The sequence below is a fragment of the Sebastes umbrosus genome, chromosome 11, assembly GCF_015220745.1.
Source record: "Sebastes umbrosus isolate fSebUmb1 chromosome 11, fSebUmb1.pri, whole genome shotgun sequence".
Classification (NCBI taxonomy): Eukaryota; Metazoa; Chordata; class Actinopteri; order Perciformes; family Sebastidae; genus Sebastes; species Sebastes umbrosus.
The window spans coordinates 15,541,894-15,561,162 of NC_051279.1; the positions used below are offsets into that span (position 1 = coordinate 15,541,894).

General features: G+C 43.7%; 1 protein-coding gene across 7 annotated transcripts in view; it reads right to left on the reverse strand.

The window, feature by feature from the left end:
* Positions 1-335: 335 nt before the first annotated feature.
* tars2 (threonyl-tRNA synthetase 2, mitochondrial) overlaps positions 336-19,269 on the reverse strand; it is a 33,853-nt gene continuing 14,919 nt past the window's right edge. For 3 of the 7 annotated variants that reach the window (XR_005208723.1, XR_005208722.1, XR_005208721.1), the window contains exons 10-11: positions 17,219-19,256; positions 10,482-10,620 (exon numbers count right to left, since the gene is read on the reverse strand). Coding sequence is in view for 4 of the 7 variants with exons in the window: in XM_037783765.1 (XP_037639693.1) it covers positions 466-608; positions 724-838; positions 985-1,057; positions 1,156-1,257; positions 2,352-2,452; positions 4,263-4,340; positions 4,782-4,919; positions 5,471-5,633; positions 6,100-6,269; positions 7,145-7,243; positions 7,348-7,494; positions 8,196-8,274; positions 8,385-8,449; positions 8,996-9,104; positions 9,593-9,714; positions 10,243-10,357; positions 10,445-10,620; positions 12,264-12,347 (2,079 nt within the window). In the remaining 3 variants the exon portion in view is untranslated. Of the gene's footprint in view, positions 609-723; positions 839-984; positions 1,058-1,155; positions 1,258-2,351; positions 2,453-4,262; positions 4,341-4,781; positions 4,920-5,470; positions 5,634-6,099; positions 6,270-7,144; positions 7,244-7,347; positions 7,495-8,195; positions 8,275-8,384; positions 8,450-8,995; positions 9,105-9,592; positions 9,715-10,242; positions 10,358-10,444; positions 10,621-12,263; positions 12,455-16,750; positions 19,257-19,269 lie in introns of those variants that run through there. The other 4 variants (XM_037783766.1, XM_037783765.1, XM_037783767.1 and 1 more) reach the window with 4 other exon arrangements.

A 19,269-nucleotide genomic window follows, 5' to 3' on the forward strand; every position in this document is an offset into this window, starting at 1 on the left:
ACCTTGACTTGGCTGTTTCCACTAAACACACATGAAAACACACAGCCCTGACACTGCTGCTCCTTCTCCTATTTTAGTCAAATCCCCTCCGTATCCTCCCTTTCTTCCAGTCTTTTAAAGGTATGCCTGGTTTCTATTCTGATTTCATGACACAGACTTACGTAAGTGGGAGTTTCGCATATTTAACGGCTTTTAGCGAACAAATTGCAACAGTAACTGAGAAATGCTGATATTAGACTGATAGAGATCTTTAAATAGCCGTAAATCTCTTCTCTGCACTTTTTAGGAAACAGATTTATAAGCGGATGCCATTAATGGACAAATCAACGAGTAAAGAATCTTTTATACACTTTTATTACAAACCTTAGCAGCCATCTCTTCAGACAGAGCCGAAGCATAACAGCTTGAACATGTAAAACAAACATTTATTACATCAGTGACTCATTATTTCCAGGACGTTTTTCATCAAAACTCATCTAAGTTGCTCCTGGTGTCTCGTAGCTGTGTGAGGGATGTCAGCACCTCCTCTGTCGGCCTCCTCCCCAGCTGTTTACCCCCTCTGCACCTCACATTCACTGTTCCACTCTCACTCTCCTTATCCCCCACCACTGGACAAAAACACAAAAATAAAATGTTATTAAGAGTCATAATCAGATATTGTAACATCAGTAGCAATGAATAGGGAGATTCCGGCTTTAGTGTATTAAGTAGCCTCCGTTTTACCAAATATGTAGTTGTACTGGGCCAGCTGAGCAGAGCGAATCTTCTTATTTAAGGTTGCTCCCTGATCGTCATTCAAATCAACCATGAAGCCAGCTTCACAGAATTGCCGGACCACCTTAACAGGAGAGAGGCTTTTAAGATTGTATCTGTACTGTGCTTCTCACATTAACAAGCAAATTAATAATGACAGAAAGAAAAAAAGCCAGAAATAAAGTACACTTGGTCTCCTGATGTACCAGAAGGAAATCATCACAGACTGACCTGTTTGCTGTACGACTCACTGTTGCCCCCCACAGGAATGACCATGACCTGCGCTGGAGACAACCACAGTGGCCTAAGGTGAGGGGGAAAAGAGAGGTGATGGGGTACAGCTACTGCATAACAGCTTAATAAAATGCATCTGACTATACGTGATCATCAGCGTCTTCTCACCATTTCCCTCCAAAGTTTTCAGCCAGTATAGCGATCATTCTCTCCAGTGATCCCAGCACTGCTCTGTGGATCATCACTGGCCTGTGCAACTGTCCGTCCCGACTGAGAAAGGTAAAAAAAAAATTGAATTACCACCTTGCGGTTGTATGCCTCCGCTCGCCAACCAGTCAATTCCAAAATGTCATCACTTCATCAATTTATCCCGTTCGACATTTGCGTGAAATTAGCACATGAATTCTTGATTAATGGTAATAAGACATGTTTTCACCACTTTAAAAGTCAATGTGGATATTTGTGCCAGATGAAATTGCTTCCAGGCATTCGTCAGATATCCTTTTTACGAGAATGGGACGGACGCAAGGTCACAGTGACTTTTGGCCATCAAATTCTAAGCAGTTCATCCTTCATTGTCCGGGTGGACGTTTGTGCCAAATTTGAAGAAATTCCCTCCAGGCGTTCCCGGGATATCACGTTTATGAGAATGGACGGAAATATAATGCCTCCGGTCACGGTTGTTGCCAGCGGAGGCATAAAAAAAGGTTACCAATAGCGTGAGGGGTTGAGTGATATGATGATATATAATGTCAGATGCTGTAAACCTGACGCCCATCAGAGATTTTGTCACAACGTTTATAATGTAGCAGCTATTCATTTAAATCTCTGAGACTATTAGGCTACAGTGCATTGAAGCAAATCAATGGAAAGAGCGGTTTTATGGCAATATTGTTTGTTTTTTGTGATTTTTCCATCAATGTGATAACGTATCTTGTAAGTATTTGCTGGATTAACCAAAACCAGACATTCCTGTTTGCTTATTTTATGCATAAAAACTACAATATCATGACAAACATTGTTGTAGCAATATAAAATGACATATATCATGATATACACGTTGCTATAAGGAGACCATGAGGGAAGTAGGGCAGACTAATGAGGCAAAAGCCAGAAACAGGGAGCACGTTGGCCCTAACTGATAAATTCAATAAGGGACGCATCATTCATGATCAAATTAGGTCTCTGTGAAGTTAGACATCTGTCATTTTAACTTGAGCAATTACAGGACATCCTATATAGCAAGTCTGTGGGTTCAAACAGAGAAGAATATGCTACAAAAGTGCCAGCATGCAGATCTAAATCCCCACAGATGTAGGAATGTCTAGGAGATTGTGAGCCAAATGCAGAAATTTATGACTCACCCAACATACTGAAGGTCAAATCTGATTGGCAGCTGGAAGTCCAACTGGATCGTGGCACACTGGTGTTGTCTGCCAATAGCATCTTTGATCTGGATGTCAATCTATGAAGAAACATGTAGGAGAGTGTTAGCATTAGGCTTCACTGCTCTATTCTGACGCTGCAGGGGACAAACTGCATTTTTGTGGACAGAAATGATAACAAATGGGTTTTCCAAGAGAAGCTGATCTAGCTAATTGTGGCTAACACACCCTAGCTAGATGGCTGTGAGGAATGTTTGTTTGTTACATGGAGCGTGTTAGTGTGTGTATCTAACCCCACCCTGCCTTGACCTACCTCCACTCTCTGTGCCTCCACATGAGCTTGATCATGCAACGTCTGCCTGAAGCTGACTTCCTCTCGATGCTTACTGACTTCTTGCACAAGGAAGTGAAAATGAAATCGCCTCACAAGAAAACCAAGGTCATTCTCAGGTCAAGCCACTTTATATTTTCTTAAAAAACAAGTAGCTATAATTTCTTCTATGAACATCCGTCACACATTTCTGTTTTTATTGGTGTTCCTGCGGTCGAGGACAGGGTGAACTTAATTCTCAAAAATGTCTCTCTGCAGAGCCAGAAGGAAAACAAAGACGTCTGTGTTGCTCTCTAATCTGTGAATCTGACACCAATAAACTGACTCCAGAAGAATCCGTTAGATAAAGATGGAAGATGGAATTGTTAATCGTTAAATCTACACACAATTTTTGATCGTTCAACAACTTGGGGAAATACTCAAATGTGTTTTCTTCCCAAGAGTTAGATGAGAAGATTGAAAGCACCCCCATGTCTGTCCGTTAAATATGAGGCACCAGCCCGCAGCCAGTGCATAAAAACCTAACATGTTTTGGCGGCTGTTAGCAGATACTATCATAAACAATATTTGCACTTGTGTGTGGTAAAGGTTTCACAGGATAGTTGACTATCAAAACCACTAGTTGTTTTAGCATGGTGCAGTAATAAAGCAGTGGCAAATGCCTCCTGCTATCCCTGCAAGAAAGAAGTAATGTCACTGCAGTCAAACCGTGGATATGCTCCTTTTCCTACAACCGGGACACAATCCGGCAAGAAGTGATGATGAGCGGCGATGAACTCTTAAATGGAGGGGAAAACATTTGCCGGCGGAAGGAGGTGTGTCTGTGTTGACGACGAGATAATAAAATGATACCAGCAATCACCTGCTGACTGCTCTGATGTATGTTAAGTATATTTTATGGTATTCGCTCCTTCAGATGTAATAACATAATGTATTGGACTGTAATCGCAATATACCAAAAGACCGTTGTGTTTGAATCAGCCTTCAGTTGGTCAAAGTAGACGTTGACGCCGCTTTTGCCGCTTAAAATTAAGCGGGGAATCTGGTTCCAGCTCTGACAAACCTGCTGGGGGTTTAGTCTGATCAGATCGCGGCTCATTTGTAAACAGCCTCTCAGAGCCAAGCAAGGACTCTGCTATTTCACCTTCCCCCAGGTGAGTCCCGCCTACATTAATTAACCCTTTACTGAGACTTAAACTTTATTATATTCGTCATATACATACAGGTACATACATGAAATTTGACCTCTGCAGTGGGCTGCTGGGAGCAATGGGGTTCAGTGTCTTGATCACACGCAGACACTTTGACATGCAGACAGTAGGGGATCGAACCACCGGTTAAAAAGGACAATCACTCTACCCACTGAGTTACAGCCACCCCAACGGGAATCGACCATTGTTATTGGCTGGAAAAAAAATTATATATTATCTCCTGCAATTAATCGGCAATTCAACTACTTTTTGGGAGTAGTGGATGACTACTAAAATGCAGAAGTCGTGAATGCCCTCCTAGTGTGTGGAAATCAGTTTCCTTTACTGCATGCCGCCCTTCCCACTGACCTTTGGTCCGTAGAACGCTCCGTCTCCCGGGTTCAGCTCCCAACGTTCACCAAAGTGCTGCAGACTCTTCTCCAACTGCTGCTCACACACACACACACACACAGCATAGAGCACAGTAAGCAAGTAGGCGTAGTAGATAATGTATATTAATGCACATTATGACCACCGTGTTGTTCTTACTGTGTGTGTGTGTGTGTGTGTGTGTGTGTGTGTGTGTGTGTGTGTGTAGGAGTTATGGGGGTTTGGAACCATAATGTTCAATTACACTCAATTGAATCAGCTTAAACTGCCGCTGTGCCTATTTAAAAGGCGTCCATGGGGATTTCGAGATAAACATCTACCCAGCAGCCCGACACGGAGCAGATCTCTATTGGAAAGTACCACTCGCATAACTGATTGTGGATATCATTACACCATGTCCTTTTGTTTAAAGATTACAGTTCATACACGTTTTAACAGCTGGGGCCTGTCTAGGACTACATTTGGCCCACCACAATATGATAAAGTGTGTGTGTTTACCTGCTCTGCATTATCCCATTGTTCGGGCTCCCCGAGGCATGGCGTCGGACGTGTAGACAGGAGGCAGTGGAAGGAAAACCCAAACACTCGATATACACTCCTCACAAAGTCCAAACATGCCACAATTTCTTCTTGCAGCTGGAAAGAAAAAACATTGGAGATGAGGGAAACCAAGAGGACATAATAATATAAACATTGAGACTAAGACAAGGGAGTTTAAATTCAAACCAGGGTGTGTAAAGAAAAAGAAATCTGGCAATGCATTTACTGTAAAGCCTCCATGGATTGAATCATTTCAGAAGCTAACAGAGTCGTGATTATTATCCTGTGACTATGATCTCTGTGAATTAACAGAATGCCAACAGAAGGTCTGGAGGAGCGCAATCAGTATCATGGGAACCTTCCAGGGCACTATGTAGGGGATCAGGATTACACAGACTGTACAGCCATATGCACATATGGAGGTGTAATGTTTAAACAGGACAAAGACCTTCATTCATCCAGGCAGAGGCCTCCTGGAATGTCTTGGGAGTTATTTGTACAGCCCGTCTAATCACTGTAATATGGTCCCACATGTGTCCCATTCACATTTCTTACCCCACTTACTGCACCTTAAGAAGCATGCAGCGGTCTAGAAAACAAAATCTGCAACAAAACAATGCATGCATGCTCATGTGTGTTATGTGTACCTGCTCAGGTGTGCAGAAGATGTGAGCGTCGTCCTGGCAGAACCTTCGAACGCGAGTGAGACCTCCCAGCGCTCCGGAGAGCTCATTACGATGCAGAGCCCCAAAGTCGGCCCATCGCAGAGGAAGCTCCCTCCACGAGCGGACACGCTGCTCAAACATGAGACTAAACACAAGAGAGGAGAGTGAAGTTTAAGGCCTTTGCACTCCAAGTAGGGCTGTCCCGAATACCATTTTGTGGGCTTCAAAGCTTCAGTGAGAAATATTGAAATGTATTCGAAGCTTTGCAGCGCAGCAGGCTGACATGTTCTTCTGTCTGTCTGTCTCTATCTCCCCCGTTTCAGTGCCGCTGCTGCACTACTGTACACTCACGCACCTCTACACACAACAAACCACGATACCCGACTGAGAATAACTAATAACTTTGGACTAGCGCTATTCATTGCATGGCAACCACATAGTCATATTCATTCAGTTTTGTCTTGTGCTGCGAATTTTCACAACAAAGAGAATAATAAAACGCATCGGACTCATTGTACACAGTTTCTGTGCGCAACGATTCTTATCGGAATTAAAAAACAAAACAAACAGCATACAAAAATATGGACCAGAGGACAGGAATGTGTGTTTACCAGTGAGCAGGACAGTTCATCGGTTTGAGAGCGTAGGTCTGAGAGCCCTCTGATGTCACAGTGAACATGTTCTCACTGTAGTGCTCCCAGTGGCCCGAGCGCTCCCATAATGCAGTGCTGTACAGAGTTGGGGTCACGACCTCGTTGAATCCTCGCCTTCGGTATTCACTCTGCAAGACGTCAGGAAGGAAGGATGCGTGTGACAATGAGTGAAGGACGGGGGCAGACTTTCACAACAGTGCAATAATTGAAGGCTAACGAGAGCAATATCCTGATGACTGATATGAACATGTGTATCCCCGGGACACAATCAACAGCATCATTTATTGTCATGTTATGTATGTACATGTTTGTGTGTGTGTGAGATGTTAACATGGACAATATAGTTTGCATAATCAAATAAAAATGTGCAGGATATTTCAGTTTTAGTTGCATAATCAGTGTATACCCCAACTGAGACGCATATTTCCTTTGAAGCGATATTTAGCGCTCTTCCCGACAATCTAGCAATGACATGGTCAAGGCCAGTGTATTCCTTAGGTTTCTTAGTTTCATATGATACTAGTATCTTCACTCTAGCTTTAATACTGAGCCCACTACAACCTCTGAAATACAGAATAGCGGCCGTCGGATTTTGAAGAGGTTAATCTAACCATTTGGCAGTATCTCGCTGGTCCACTAGATGGCGGTCTGAGGCCCACCAGTGGGCCCGGGCCCAGTGGTTGAGAATAGCTCGTTTACAGGACCCCGTATCAAATTCAGAATATTGTCATATTCGAAATAATAGTGGAATATTAGTGTGCATGTAAACGTAGTCATTGTAATGACACATGGAAGGGGTGTCTTTAGTCTTGTAGCATGTAAATGGGAATTATGAATGGAATAGTTCTATAACTGAAAGCTTGAAAGTGCACATATGCCTGACTTTTCTGAAGTAATTCTACAATTCTCTTATAAAATGCTCTTATTAAGAATAAAGTCTACAGTCAGATTATTGCAGGTCATTTACACAGAGTCAGTGACTGTGAAGAGAGTGTATGTTCACCTTAATGAAGTCAGTGAGGGTGTTGTAGATGTAGGCTCCTTTAGGCAGGAAAAAGCAGCTGCCTGGACTCACGTCATTAAAGAAGAACAGTTCCTGGTCCTAAACAAAAACATCAACGCAGCATTTATGACCAGAAAACACTTCTTTAATCATTTGCTTTTTTCTCATTTTCTGCACCTCTCCAGATATAGATTTCATCTTACCGTCCCAATGCGTCTGTGGTCCCTCCTCCTCGCCTCCTCCTGCTCCCTCTCCCACTCCTCCTTGTCCTTCTCTCCTGGAAAGGCCACTCCTAAAAGACGCATCAAACCTGAGGACTCTGTCTGATTGGCCAGGGTCACAGGCGACAGCTGGGATGTTACAGATACAGAGTGAGGAGAGGTGAAGGAGAAGAGGGAGAGAGACAATAATGAGCGAACAAAGAGGTGGCAAAAGAGAAAGGGGAGCGCGGGTCAGCCGGAAGAGGAAGGGTGAACCAGTGAGAGTGACAACACGTCTGATGGATGGCAGTGTGTTTGTAAGAGCCGAGAACAGGAAACTGGCCTCGGACAAACACAACATCCTGCTGCTGATATTCCCAGCCTTGCTGCAATGGAATCCCAGTCTGCCCAGTGGCAGCCCAGTATGGAAACTCTTCCCACTCCATGGAACAATAAAGACGAGGAAAATTCCATTTACCTAGCATGTGTCCCACAGGACAGACAGGGCCCAAATAAAACATATTTTTACAGATAAGATGAGGTTAACCCACCATCTTTGATTATCATGTATTAAACAACATTTTTCTAAATGGTATTGTGTGAATTTTTTAAAAAAAAAATATTGTCAAAGCAGCAAAAAGAGGTTGAGTTAAGATAGATGAAACAGTGTTTAGCTTTCAAGGAATCGGCCATCAATTCATAAGATGATATTGGATAAAATGACTAATGTACAAGGCAAATTTAGGAGCAATTGTGCAATAAAAATGAATGATAACAAAAGGAGAGAACAGTCAGATACATAAAACCACAAAGAGTCCAGCAGAGGAGAGGACAGTTACACAAACACACACCTGGAGTGTCTTGAAGACCTTGAGGAGGCCGGTGTGTGGGAGGAGGGGACCGTCGCAGACCGCTACGCTGTCTCCACACCTGAGTCACACAGACAGGATGAAACAGGTTTAATGTTTAGGTGAGAGTTTAGATGACACTGCAGGTGAGTCCAGAATACATCAGGTGTGTGAGTGTGTGTGTATTAATACCTGTATATTGTGACGGTGGGGCCGTCCATCTGCTCCTCAACGAGCTGTAGTCTCAGCTTACTGTTCTATAAGACGTACAACCCACAAAACACACAGAAAATTCATATATATGAATAGATGAGATAAGATAAGATATTCCTTTTTAAGTCCCGCAGTGGGGAAATTAGCAGGACAATAGGAAGGGCCCAACCTCAGTGAGTAAACACTGGGACAGAGGAAAATATCACCAGCACACCATAAACAGGAGCCACTCCTACACAGTGAGTAACATCACTGCTACTCACATGTTAGCAAAGGCAAAATATATAAACACTCAAGTTACACAAGCTGCGAAAGGTACGGAGACATTCAGCATGCAGAATGATGACCTGAAATTACTTATGGCCCCAGAGTGCATTGACAATATTTTTTCATTCCAATACTATACTACTCTGTTACTTCTTAGTCTCACTGTGAGTTACAAAGAGTATTGTGCCCAGGTAGAGACGTTTGAGTGAAAGACGCGTCTGATACACTTGCGGTCTAAACACGGGGTTAGTCACAATGACGAGTCAAACTGTCAGCTGTAAAGACCGTGTATTGTTATAATATCAGACGTTGGTATATCTGACCTGGAAGAGCTCTCGGACCTCTTCTGTATTCAGCTCCAGTCTGGACAGAGGAAGTTTGAGGGCTGCAGCCTGTTTACATCTCTCATCCACATCACTCAGAGACAAGGCACTGTATGTGGAGAGGACAGATTCAGGTAAAACATCGAAAGCAGAAAGATCTGCGGCAGTAAGACGCGGCAGTAAGACACGGCCAAGGGTTGTATGAAGAAAGAAAATGATTATGGGGAAGGTAAAGAGGTCATCGACTCTTTAAAGATTGTGTGAAATGAACATTTAATAACCCCTGTAAGGGAAAAAAGGGGTTATTATAGCAGCATAGCATAATGTATAGATATGAATCTGATTAACACAGACATTTTTTTTTAACACGGGTGGTATAAATGTAAAGAAGCCACCTAAGGCAGGAAAGGGTTTTTTGTGTAGGTCAGTAATTCTAAAAGCACTCCACAAGTGCAAGTGGTCCACCCAAGGCCAGATTATATTTTTACAGATTTTGCAGACTACATTGCTGTGGTTAAAAACCAGATACACCTGACCTGATCACGTTTCCAGAACTGATTCTGTCCCGTAACAGAGACAGTCACATAAATATCTCACCTGTTGTCCAGCAGATGGTCACAATAAAGCCCGAGCTCCGACGCTCCTTCTCGGCATACCTCGGCACCAAATACCTTCTCCAACACTCCGCCCAGGACGCACGCTCCTGTCCTCCATGCTGCCTAAGACAGGGAGGGTGGTACAGAGTAGGTGAAAAGATCTAGAGCGTGTTTGGAACTGTCTTTTTGGATTAGGAAGGTCCCTATCTGGACTAACTGACCTGGAAACATCTAAATAACAGCCAGTAAAATTCTATTAATACTAAGGAAATGATCTTCAGAGCCTAATCAACTATCTCCTTAGCCTCGAAAACACAGAAAGACCTAAAGATACTCTCATCCTTGAATTACTTGTTCCAGCAATATTTAAAACACAATTAGCAACATGAACTATGTTATGTGACTTTGTCTGTAAGTTTATTTGTAATCTCTTGGTGACAATTTGTCTTATACTGACTTATGTTTCATCCCTTGACCTCAGGGCATTTTCCACTGAAGTCAAGAAAGGGGGACTGGGAGAAGAAAAGTGATTCCTTTAGGAGATTAAGATCCACCTTAAAGGTAATGTGACAAAAAAGCACATGCTACCGCAGTGTATTAGAAAACAAACAGGAAGAACACAAAGGCATTGTATAAAAAAGATGTGATTACCTGTCTTCCCTCAACTGTGTCAAACCCCAGCAGTTGTAGTTCGCAGTCTCCCTCTAGGGGCCGTCCAAGCTCCCACAACTCCCCATTCACCTTACTGACCAGTGCTCCTTTCACACTGTAAGAAGAGATGCAATAACCCTGTTATATCACTTCAGTAAGAACAAACACAATAAGAAAACACATTTCTGTTAAATATATTTACCGGATACTCTGAGCAACAAAGAGGGGTGTGGTGACACCAGCTGTCCCCTTTACTGTCCGGCCGTCAGCCAGTCGGATACTGAGCCGAGTTTCTGTAGCTTCAACTCTCCTCTGATTGCCTTGTTTTTCCTTGAGGGACTCAAAGACTCGCAGTCGCTCAGATAGCGCTGGGCACACCTGCAGACGAACAGGAAAGATCAGGATTAAAAAGGGTGAAAGGATGAGAGGATGACAAGTGCAATACAATCCAACAGCACCACATGCACTACAGCCTCTAAAATAACCATGAAGTTAAATAAACACCTCTCTAAACCAGTTTCAATGAAAAATAAATAATGTGTCCACCTGCCACTGTGGCTGGTGGATTCCAAATCTTGCCAGCAACTCAATAGATTGCCATTGCTTTTGCAGTGAAGCAAATCCAGCAGCCACTTGCATATTTTACAAGCATTTGGCTGGTGGCTGGTGCCAATTTCCAACCCTAGTGACAAGTGCAATACAATCCAACAGCACCACACATATACACACACACAATACAGCCTCCAAATTAAGTTAAATAAACACCTCTCTAAAACAGTTTCAACACAAACTGAACATTAAGACCTTCATGAAGGGTTGATTTACTGCTGGGCTGTAGTATTAACCTGCATTAGTTTTAATTAGGTGTACCTAATAAACTGGTAAAAGCTTCAGTGTTGCCTTTTCCTCAGCATAATGGATGTATTATGGTAGTGATACCTCCTTCTTAAGTTAAATTTCTGTTATACTTAAATGACTGAAAAGGGTAATTAATCAATAAATAAGATAATTGTCTTTAACACATATTAGCTGGATTATTTCCTTCTTCCTTTCAAAAAATGACTTGCTCCCGCGCACACTTTTCTCTGCTTAATTAGTCAACGTTTCGGTCAAAAAGGACCTTCATCAGACCATTCTGGGTTAGGGTTAGGGTTATTCGACATGTCCTGATGAAGGTCCTTGTTGACCGAAACATTGAATAATAAAGCAGAGAAAAGTGTGTGCGGGATCAAGTCATTTTTTTTTTAAAAGTACATATTGGAGGATCTACTCCCAGCACCACAAACAATTTTGAGAATGTGCATGTTTTCCTCTCCTTGTAGCTAACTTTATCACCCACACCTACTTTACAATACAGAGTTGGTGTATAATTTCCCAAATTGCGATCAATAAAGTACATCCATCTATCTATCTATCTTTAAATTGTATATGAAATAATGTACTGACAGCCATACCCCAGAGGTATTCAGTAGAAAAATATGGTGACTACTTTTTTAGGGAACCAAATGAGAGAGAGAGAGCAGGGAGAAGAAGTGGAGGGTATGGTGGGGTCCATGTCACTCATATAAAACACTGTACTCTATATAAACTACATCACAGGTATATCCATCTATCCATTTTTAAATTAAATTGTATATGAAATACTGTACTGACAGCCATACCCCAAATTATCAATTTGGAGGTATTCAGTTGAAAAATATAGTGACTACTTTTACTTTTTTAGGGAACCAAATGAGAGAGAGAGCAGGGAGAAGAAGTGGAAGGTATGTTGGGGTCCATGTCACTCATATAAAACACTGTACTCTATATAAACTACATCACAGGTATATCCAAAAACCAAGTGCCAAACTATGCCCTATATACTGAAAATGAAATTAGAGATAAATAAGGTTTATAACAGCACAAAGCAGCTTCACACATTTGTCAAGCAACAGCAACCTCCATCTCTCAATGCTAACAGCACCAGACTGCACTGTTAGCTGTAGTAACTATACTGCAGTAATAATAACAAGCCTGCGCACCTTGCTGTACCTCCTGTACGCTCGGAGTGTCGCACGAGCTGCTGACCGACAGGTAACCAGCCGAAACAGCTGCGTCACCCCCATCCTAAACACACACACCTGCCCTAAACACACGCACTCCTTCCCAAAACATCACACGTTACTGTCGCCCTTCTCTGCGAGCGGCCATAACACCGGAAGCACAGATTAGGACGAGAGCGGTGACGTTGTGTGCGTAATGACGCCACTATGACAGGCGCAGCGTGCGCGTACCCGGGCGCGTTGACACAGAGGAGCTGCACATACGGTACATCTGCAGCTGTCGGAGGGCTAATAGCTTGATGTTAACACCTAACACCATGCATACATTCGGTCAGGTACTTCTGACAGGATTAAAATGTGCTGAAATCTTAAGGAAACACTGCATATTATGAATGCATGAAGCATAATAACACAAGCCCACCTATAATCACAGGACATCAGATAAACTGCGCCTGTAATTCAGTGATGCAATGATGTGCAACCCCCAAAGTATGTCCACACAGACCTGCAGCATCACGACAGGCAACAAGGCTGCACACTTCGCTTTAAGAGCCGTCTGCTGTAAACTATAGCTGCATTTAAAGCCTGTTGGTTTAGTGCCCGAAGCATTTGCGATCAGTAATTAAACTGAGAAACTTAATATAGTTAATATTGTACCCTCAGGGAAACCATCTTCACTGTAGCTCAAATATAATTGACAGATTTTAAAGCCTTCCTCGCAGAAACTATTGCAATAGATTTTTGAAATGTTGCATCTTAACGCATCATTGAAAAATATTTTAATAACTGTCAGATGGATTGCTATTGCCAGTTTAAACAAGTTAATTCCGACTAAGAACCTGAAAGTATTTCGTTTTTCACCATCTTCACAAGTATAAGCCAATAGTAGTACTGTAGCAACAGTAGTACTTGATGGAAACGCTATGGAGATGTGTTCGACCTCCTAAAGAGGTGAAGTACTACTGGACTGCCACTTGGGGGAGCTACAGCACTTTCAAAAAGGGATATGTGGTCCTTCTACATAGTAAAGAAATACTATTATTAATATTAAAATACATTTAGGCATCTAATTGTATACATACTGTGCATTCAGACAGCTCTAAGTACGTTTTCATCTCACCAATCAGTCTAACTAGCCACATATAGACCATTTCACTGCGTTGGACCCAATTATTGATAAACCCAGTATGGATTTCAAAATATGGGACCACCTTCAGTATTTGTTATTATTTCACTATGTCCATAGAATATAGTGGAAAGCAAACAAGTAGAAGTTTGGTGTATAAATAAGCTACATGTTTACAAGCGAGAAGTCTGTTGGCCTTCATCAGATAACTGCATAAAAAGGAGAGCTGGTAGTTTTGCCTAATGGTATCAGTATTTAACATTAAGGGCCTAACTTGGCTGTACAATTAACAACACATCAGTTTTCACTGTTAACTGTAGAATAATGGGGCACAGAGCCCATAATGAAACATTTCCCTTGGACTGTCTGGTGTAGCGGAAAAGATGCATTAACTTAATTCATCCATATGTCATATTAACTCAGTAAAAATGGTTATTATTTACAAATAAGTACACAGCCATTGCTTAGTGTTATGCTGTGAATGTTTTGACTGAGGTTATGGCTGGTCTACTGGAACTGGGTCATCAAACAGTCTCTATGTCACAATGTATTGAATGGATTTTGTAAATTTGGCCCGTGTACTGTAATGGTCAATACCTCAGTGTAAAGCTGAGTGTCACAAAGTTATTGAAGGGCATCTCTAAAATGTGGCTTTCCAACAACAGTGTGCAGCGTAGTGTGCAAATGTTTAGCAACAATCAAAAAAATAAACAGTCTTCTCGAGGAGGTAATGAGAGAAAAGGTTGAGTTCTTTGCAAGAGGAAAAAAAAAGGTCATAGAAAACAGCAAATCCCCTCCCGTGTTAAATTAGGACAGAGCACCGACTGCTTACAGTCAACAGTGCAACCACAAACAAGATTTGTGAGGAAAATAGATGCAAGTCAAAAATTGTAGTCTTCCTTACGGATAATGCTTTGTGTAAAAAACAAAAAAAGGATTAAAAATATGAAGATGTATTCAGCTGTTAAAGTATGCATGTATTAACTGTGACAATACTAGAATGAGTGCATGTTCATCACACCAGAAAGGACTGGACACTCAAAGACCGGTGATATAGCATCATTGATGAGAAAAGCAGTAAGAGCAATTAAACTGATCAGATATACACAGGACATCAGCTTTGTCACATCTTCAGTCAATTTGTCAGAGAGGAAACAGAGAGAGGTTATTTATAGGGACAACTGAAGCGACAAACTTGGTATGTGCAATATAACAGTAAATCTAGCTTTCTCTCTGTGCAACGTGAACACACCAAACTGATTTGACATTTAGCTGTTTCAATGAGTGAGCAGATAAAAGACAGTTTACAGAAGGTGGTAACAGACTTGTATAACATTCAGTAAAACATCAGTGCTAACACACTGTACACACTGTTTACAATGCATCTAACTTTATCCGGGAACGTTTGCAGGAACTCAGTGTGTCTTGATGAACTGTAAATGAGCACAGGAGACAACACACGCTCCATGATCAGACAAACAGGAGACATGAGGCTTTGAGCAGCAACACCCAACATGCACCTCTCACTGCAAACTACATCAGTGTAGAACAGCATTACGGCAATAATTCCTGCACAAGACGGAGGATTACTGCCATCGTGCCGACCCTTTTTTACCCTCTGAGAGGTGCACAAGTGTTTCTGGACGAAGCCATGTGAGCACAAGGTAAGCAAGGGGGCTTGAGGGCAAAAGCATGAAATTAGCAAAGAAACAAAAACAGAGGAAGGGGCCAAAACGACTGGAGTATTTAAATAAAACCATTTTCAAAAAAATCCTAATTAGCTGAAATGTCCCCCCCCGCCCTCCCCATATACCATCTGAGGGCGCTGCTGCAAATAGGAGATTCTATCTAGTAGGAAAAATACAGCGCAAAAAATAAAAGGCGTTAAATGTTAATGCATTATGAAAATGGCAGCAGCTAAATGAAAACAATTCCTCTGAAAACAGGCATAGAAATCAGCTGAACAGCGCAAATCAATTACAACAGCGCAATTCAAGTGGTAAATAGTGACCAAATAAAATACCTCCCCCCCAGTTGAATTGAAACTCTGGATTTTATTCAAGTCAGTACATGTTGAAGCCTAGCAAGAGTATGGTTCAAAACTGAAATACCTCCCCCCGACTCGCCGTCCACTACCGAGTATCTTCATGACTCAGTCTAACTTGAAGCGCGCACAGGCAGACATTTATGTTGGAAATAAAAAATACATAATTATCTTCACCCTCCTCTTCTGCGTGGTGGTTTCAAAAGGAGGACAGAAAGGTGCGACAGACGCTGCAGAGAAATTCTTCTGGAGCTAAAGCTTATCCAAGGCCTCAATCACAGTAAAGACGGGGTGCTAGAGTGACGATCATTGTCCTCGTTAACAGAAACAAGAGCTTGAAGAGGAAAAAAAGCTGTGTCATCTCAGTTTTTATATTTACAAGCTTAGAAATATACAGTGGGAGAGATGGGAAGGTGAAAAGGGGCGAGCAAAAGAAGAGTATTATTTACAGCAGGTTCTCCGGAGATAGGAACAAGTGTTAACCTCGGCTGCGACACGAATCTCATCACTTCAAATGAGAAATACCATGTTAGGACACACAGCACACGCCCATACACTCATCATGGAAGAAGAGATGACTTTGGAATCTACTTTCATCCTTTTTTATCAAACATTTTTAAAGGAATAATTTGACATTTTGGGAAATATTGGCTTTCTTAGCAAAGAGTTAGATGACATATCTGTCAGGTAAATATGAAGCTGGGGACAAGAGATCATTAGCTCAGCTGAGTATAAAGACTGGAAATAGGGGCAGACAGCTAGCCTAGTTCTGTCTGAAGGTAACAACCTGCTTTATGTGGCCAGGAGCAGTGACTTCCTGGAGTCTTGTGGCACAAATACATAAACCCCTGTATAACAATACCTTGTCATTTTACATTTAAGGTTAGATTAAACAAGCGTGTCGGAGAACTACGGTGGCCTTCAGGTAAGGTTAAAAACGTGAAAGGCTCTCTCTAGAGCCAGTGTTTGGTTTGTCCGTTCTGGGCTACTGTAGAAACATGGCGGAGCAACATGGCGGACACCGTGAAGAGGACCCGCTCCCTATGTAGATATGAAGGACTCATTCTAAGCTAACGAAAACACAATGATTATAGTTTCAGGTGATTATACACTAATGGAAACAGTTATGAATATTATATTGCATTTCTGCTAACAGATCCCCCGAAATGTTACACACTGTTCCTTTAATAAGTGAGCTTTAGAGGGATTTTATTTTACCTTCAGACAGATCCAGGGTAGCTGTTCCCCTGTTTCCAGTCTTCATGGTAAGCCAAGCTAACAGGTTTTGGCTGTAGCTTCATATTTAGCGCACATATGTGAGACTGGTATCGATATTCTCATCAAACACTCAGTAAGAAAGCAAATAAGCTTATTTCCCAAGATGCCGAACTACTGCTTTCAATTTCTTTCCTCTGTATCCTGTGAGACCCATTCCTCTCTTTCACTCTCCTGCTCTCTCTCAGGTAAAGTAACCCAACAATCACACAGGTATGCAAACTCTAAATAAAGTATTACTTCATTTCTGCTTGAACTATCTGTGTTTTCTTCCTAAGGTTAGAGAAGAGGCTGTAGAAATTGGAAAAAAAAGGTTGTTACACAACACTCTGCACTATGTAACTGATAACCTCATAGCTGCACTGTACAGTGTAAGATGACTGGTTGGCTACCGAGCTGAAGCATGAAGATTCAATCAGCTATTTACACACAACCTAAGGTAGTTTTAATTCGAGCTAATTAACAGAGTAAAGATAACTGGGCTCATACCAGCAGGGCTAACACACACTCTGCACTTCGGTGCAGGGCGCTTGCACTTCTCATTCAGCATGTGTTAGATGAGCTCTTCAGTAGCGTGGGGGTAGGTAGGGTCTCTTCTGCGAATGGAAGGGCCCGCCTGTGAATCGAGGACCGTGCCGCTTGCCCCCACGATATCCCCCCATGGGGCGATCTTGGTTAAACTGCTGAGCGGGGGTTGGGCCTCGCAGCAGAGGTCTCTGTGAGATGGGGCCTGAGAGCATCGGGGGTCGAGAACTCGGCAAGTTGAGGAGGGGAACGGGTTTAGAGGTTTGGTTGCGGGGCTGAGCTGGAGGACTAGTGGGGGGCTTCTGGTGAGAAGGGGCAGCGGACTGAGCAGGGAGGCGAGCGGGGAGATCGGCAGGGGAATTAGGCGTGGAGGGAGAGGGTGCAGAGGACGTGGGAGAAGGGGGCGGAAGAGGTAGATTCAGAGGCTCCTTCACTCTTCCCAGTAAGGGTAGAGGAACACCAGGTGTACCTGGGCGGAGGAGAGGGGGTGCATGGTGGGGTCCAAAAGGCTCTTTAACTGTGCCAGGACGGGGCATCTTAGGGGGCTCGCCTAGCAAAGACATGAGGGGTGGAGGGGCCATTTTGCTTCCTCTGGGCCCCACTCCGCCTCGCTCTACACCTTCAGGTCTGCCTTGGAGAGGAAGAGAAAGGGGACGGTCAACAGGGACCAGCACTCCCCCCACCATGACTGCAGAGGGCACAGCATGGTGGTTAGGTGGAGGCGGAGGGGGTCGAGGGATCGGCGGAGGCGGGCCGAAGAAATGGGATGAAGGAGGAAGATGCTGGTGGAGGAGTGATGGGGGAGGAGTCTGCAAGTTCTCCGTGTGGTAGGACATTTGGAACGGAGGATGTGTGTGAGGATGGGACGGAGGAGGGTGGAGATGTGGAAGGAGGAGGTGTGGGATAGGAGGAGGAGGCATGGAGGGGATCATGTCCTCATTGCCCATGTTAAGAGGAGGAGGGACAGCGTGGGGTGAGGGAGGCTGAGCTTCCATGTATTCCTCCTCTTCGTACCACATCGCTCCCCCTGGCCGACCGCCGGCCCCTCCCCCTCGCCGAGAACCTCGGCCAATCACGCGGATGCTCTCTACCGTCTTGATGCGCTCTCCAGCGAGTGGGCGGTTTGAGTAGCCTAGAGTTTGGATGGGTGCCCCTTCAGTGCACGGCGACACTAGTGTCTCAATACGATGGTACTGGCCCTCCTTCCCGTCCCCAGCTGGAGACTCTTGACCTTTCCCCTCTCTCTTTCCACTCAGACCTCCATCATCTGAGCCGCTGCTGGCCTTACGAGAGCCTGCAGACAGTCTCCTTTCTCCAATCCCTCTGTTGTTTCCCATCATCCTTGACTGGCCGTGCTGTCCATCTTTCTTACCCTTCATATCATTACTGGGGGAAGAGGAGACCTGCTTCCTCACATTCATTTCCTCGTCCTTTAATTTAGTGCCGCTCTTTTTTCCAGCTCCATACCGGGAAGTGGAGGAAGAGCTCAGAAAGTCTCCATTGCTGTTGCTTCCTGACGGGGTGATCACAGCATCCCAGGGTTCGCTGCGGTAGGCTGTGGGTGAGAGGTTATGACTTCCAGATGACCCTAAAGAATCTGCCACGCTCCCAGGTGTGTCCATGATCTCGTCCTGGGTGGGAGTGCCAGCAGCCTCGTCTCTCACTGGGGTCCCATCCACCGCATCGGGACTGACGTCACCTAGAGCGAGACTAAAACCTGGATTACCCTGCAGGAAACTGTTGATTTTTGATTCTAGGCTAGGGGCAGAGATAGAAGGAGCTGAGGGACGAGGAGGGGGTGGAGGAGGAGGGGACAGCCGTCTCACTTTATCCCAATCTCTGGTTCTCCCAGGTGTGTCTCGTTTGAGGCTGTTTCCCAGAGTGGGTTTTGTTTTTGAGGTGGTTGGGCTGAGCAGGGTTTTAACTGCTGAGGATTCTGGGGAGGTTCGGGCGGCGGGGGCAGAAGTGGTGTTTGTCACACTTTGCAGGAGAGAGGACAAACCTGCACCAGGACA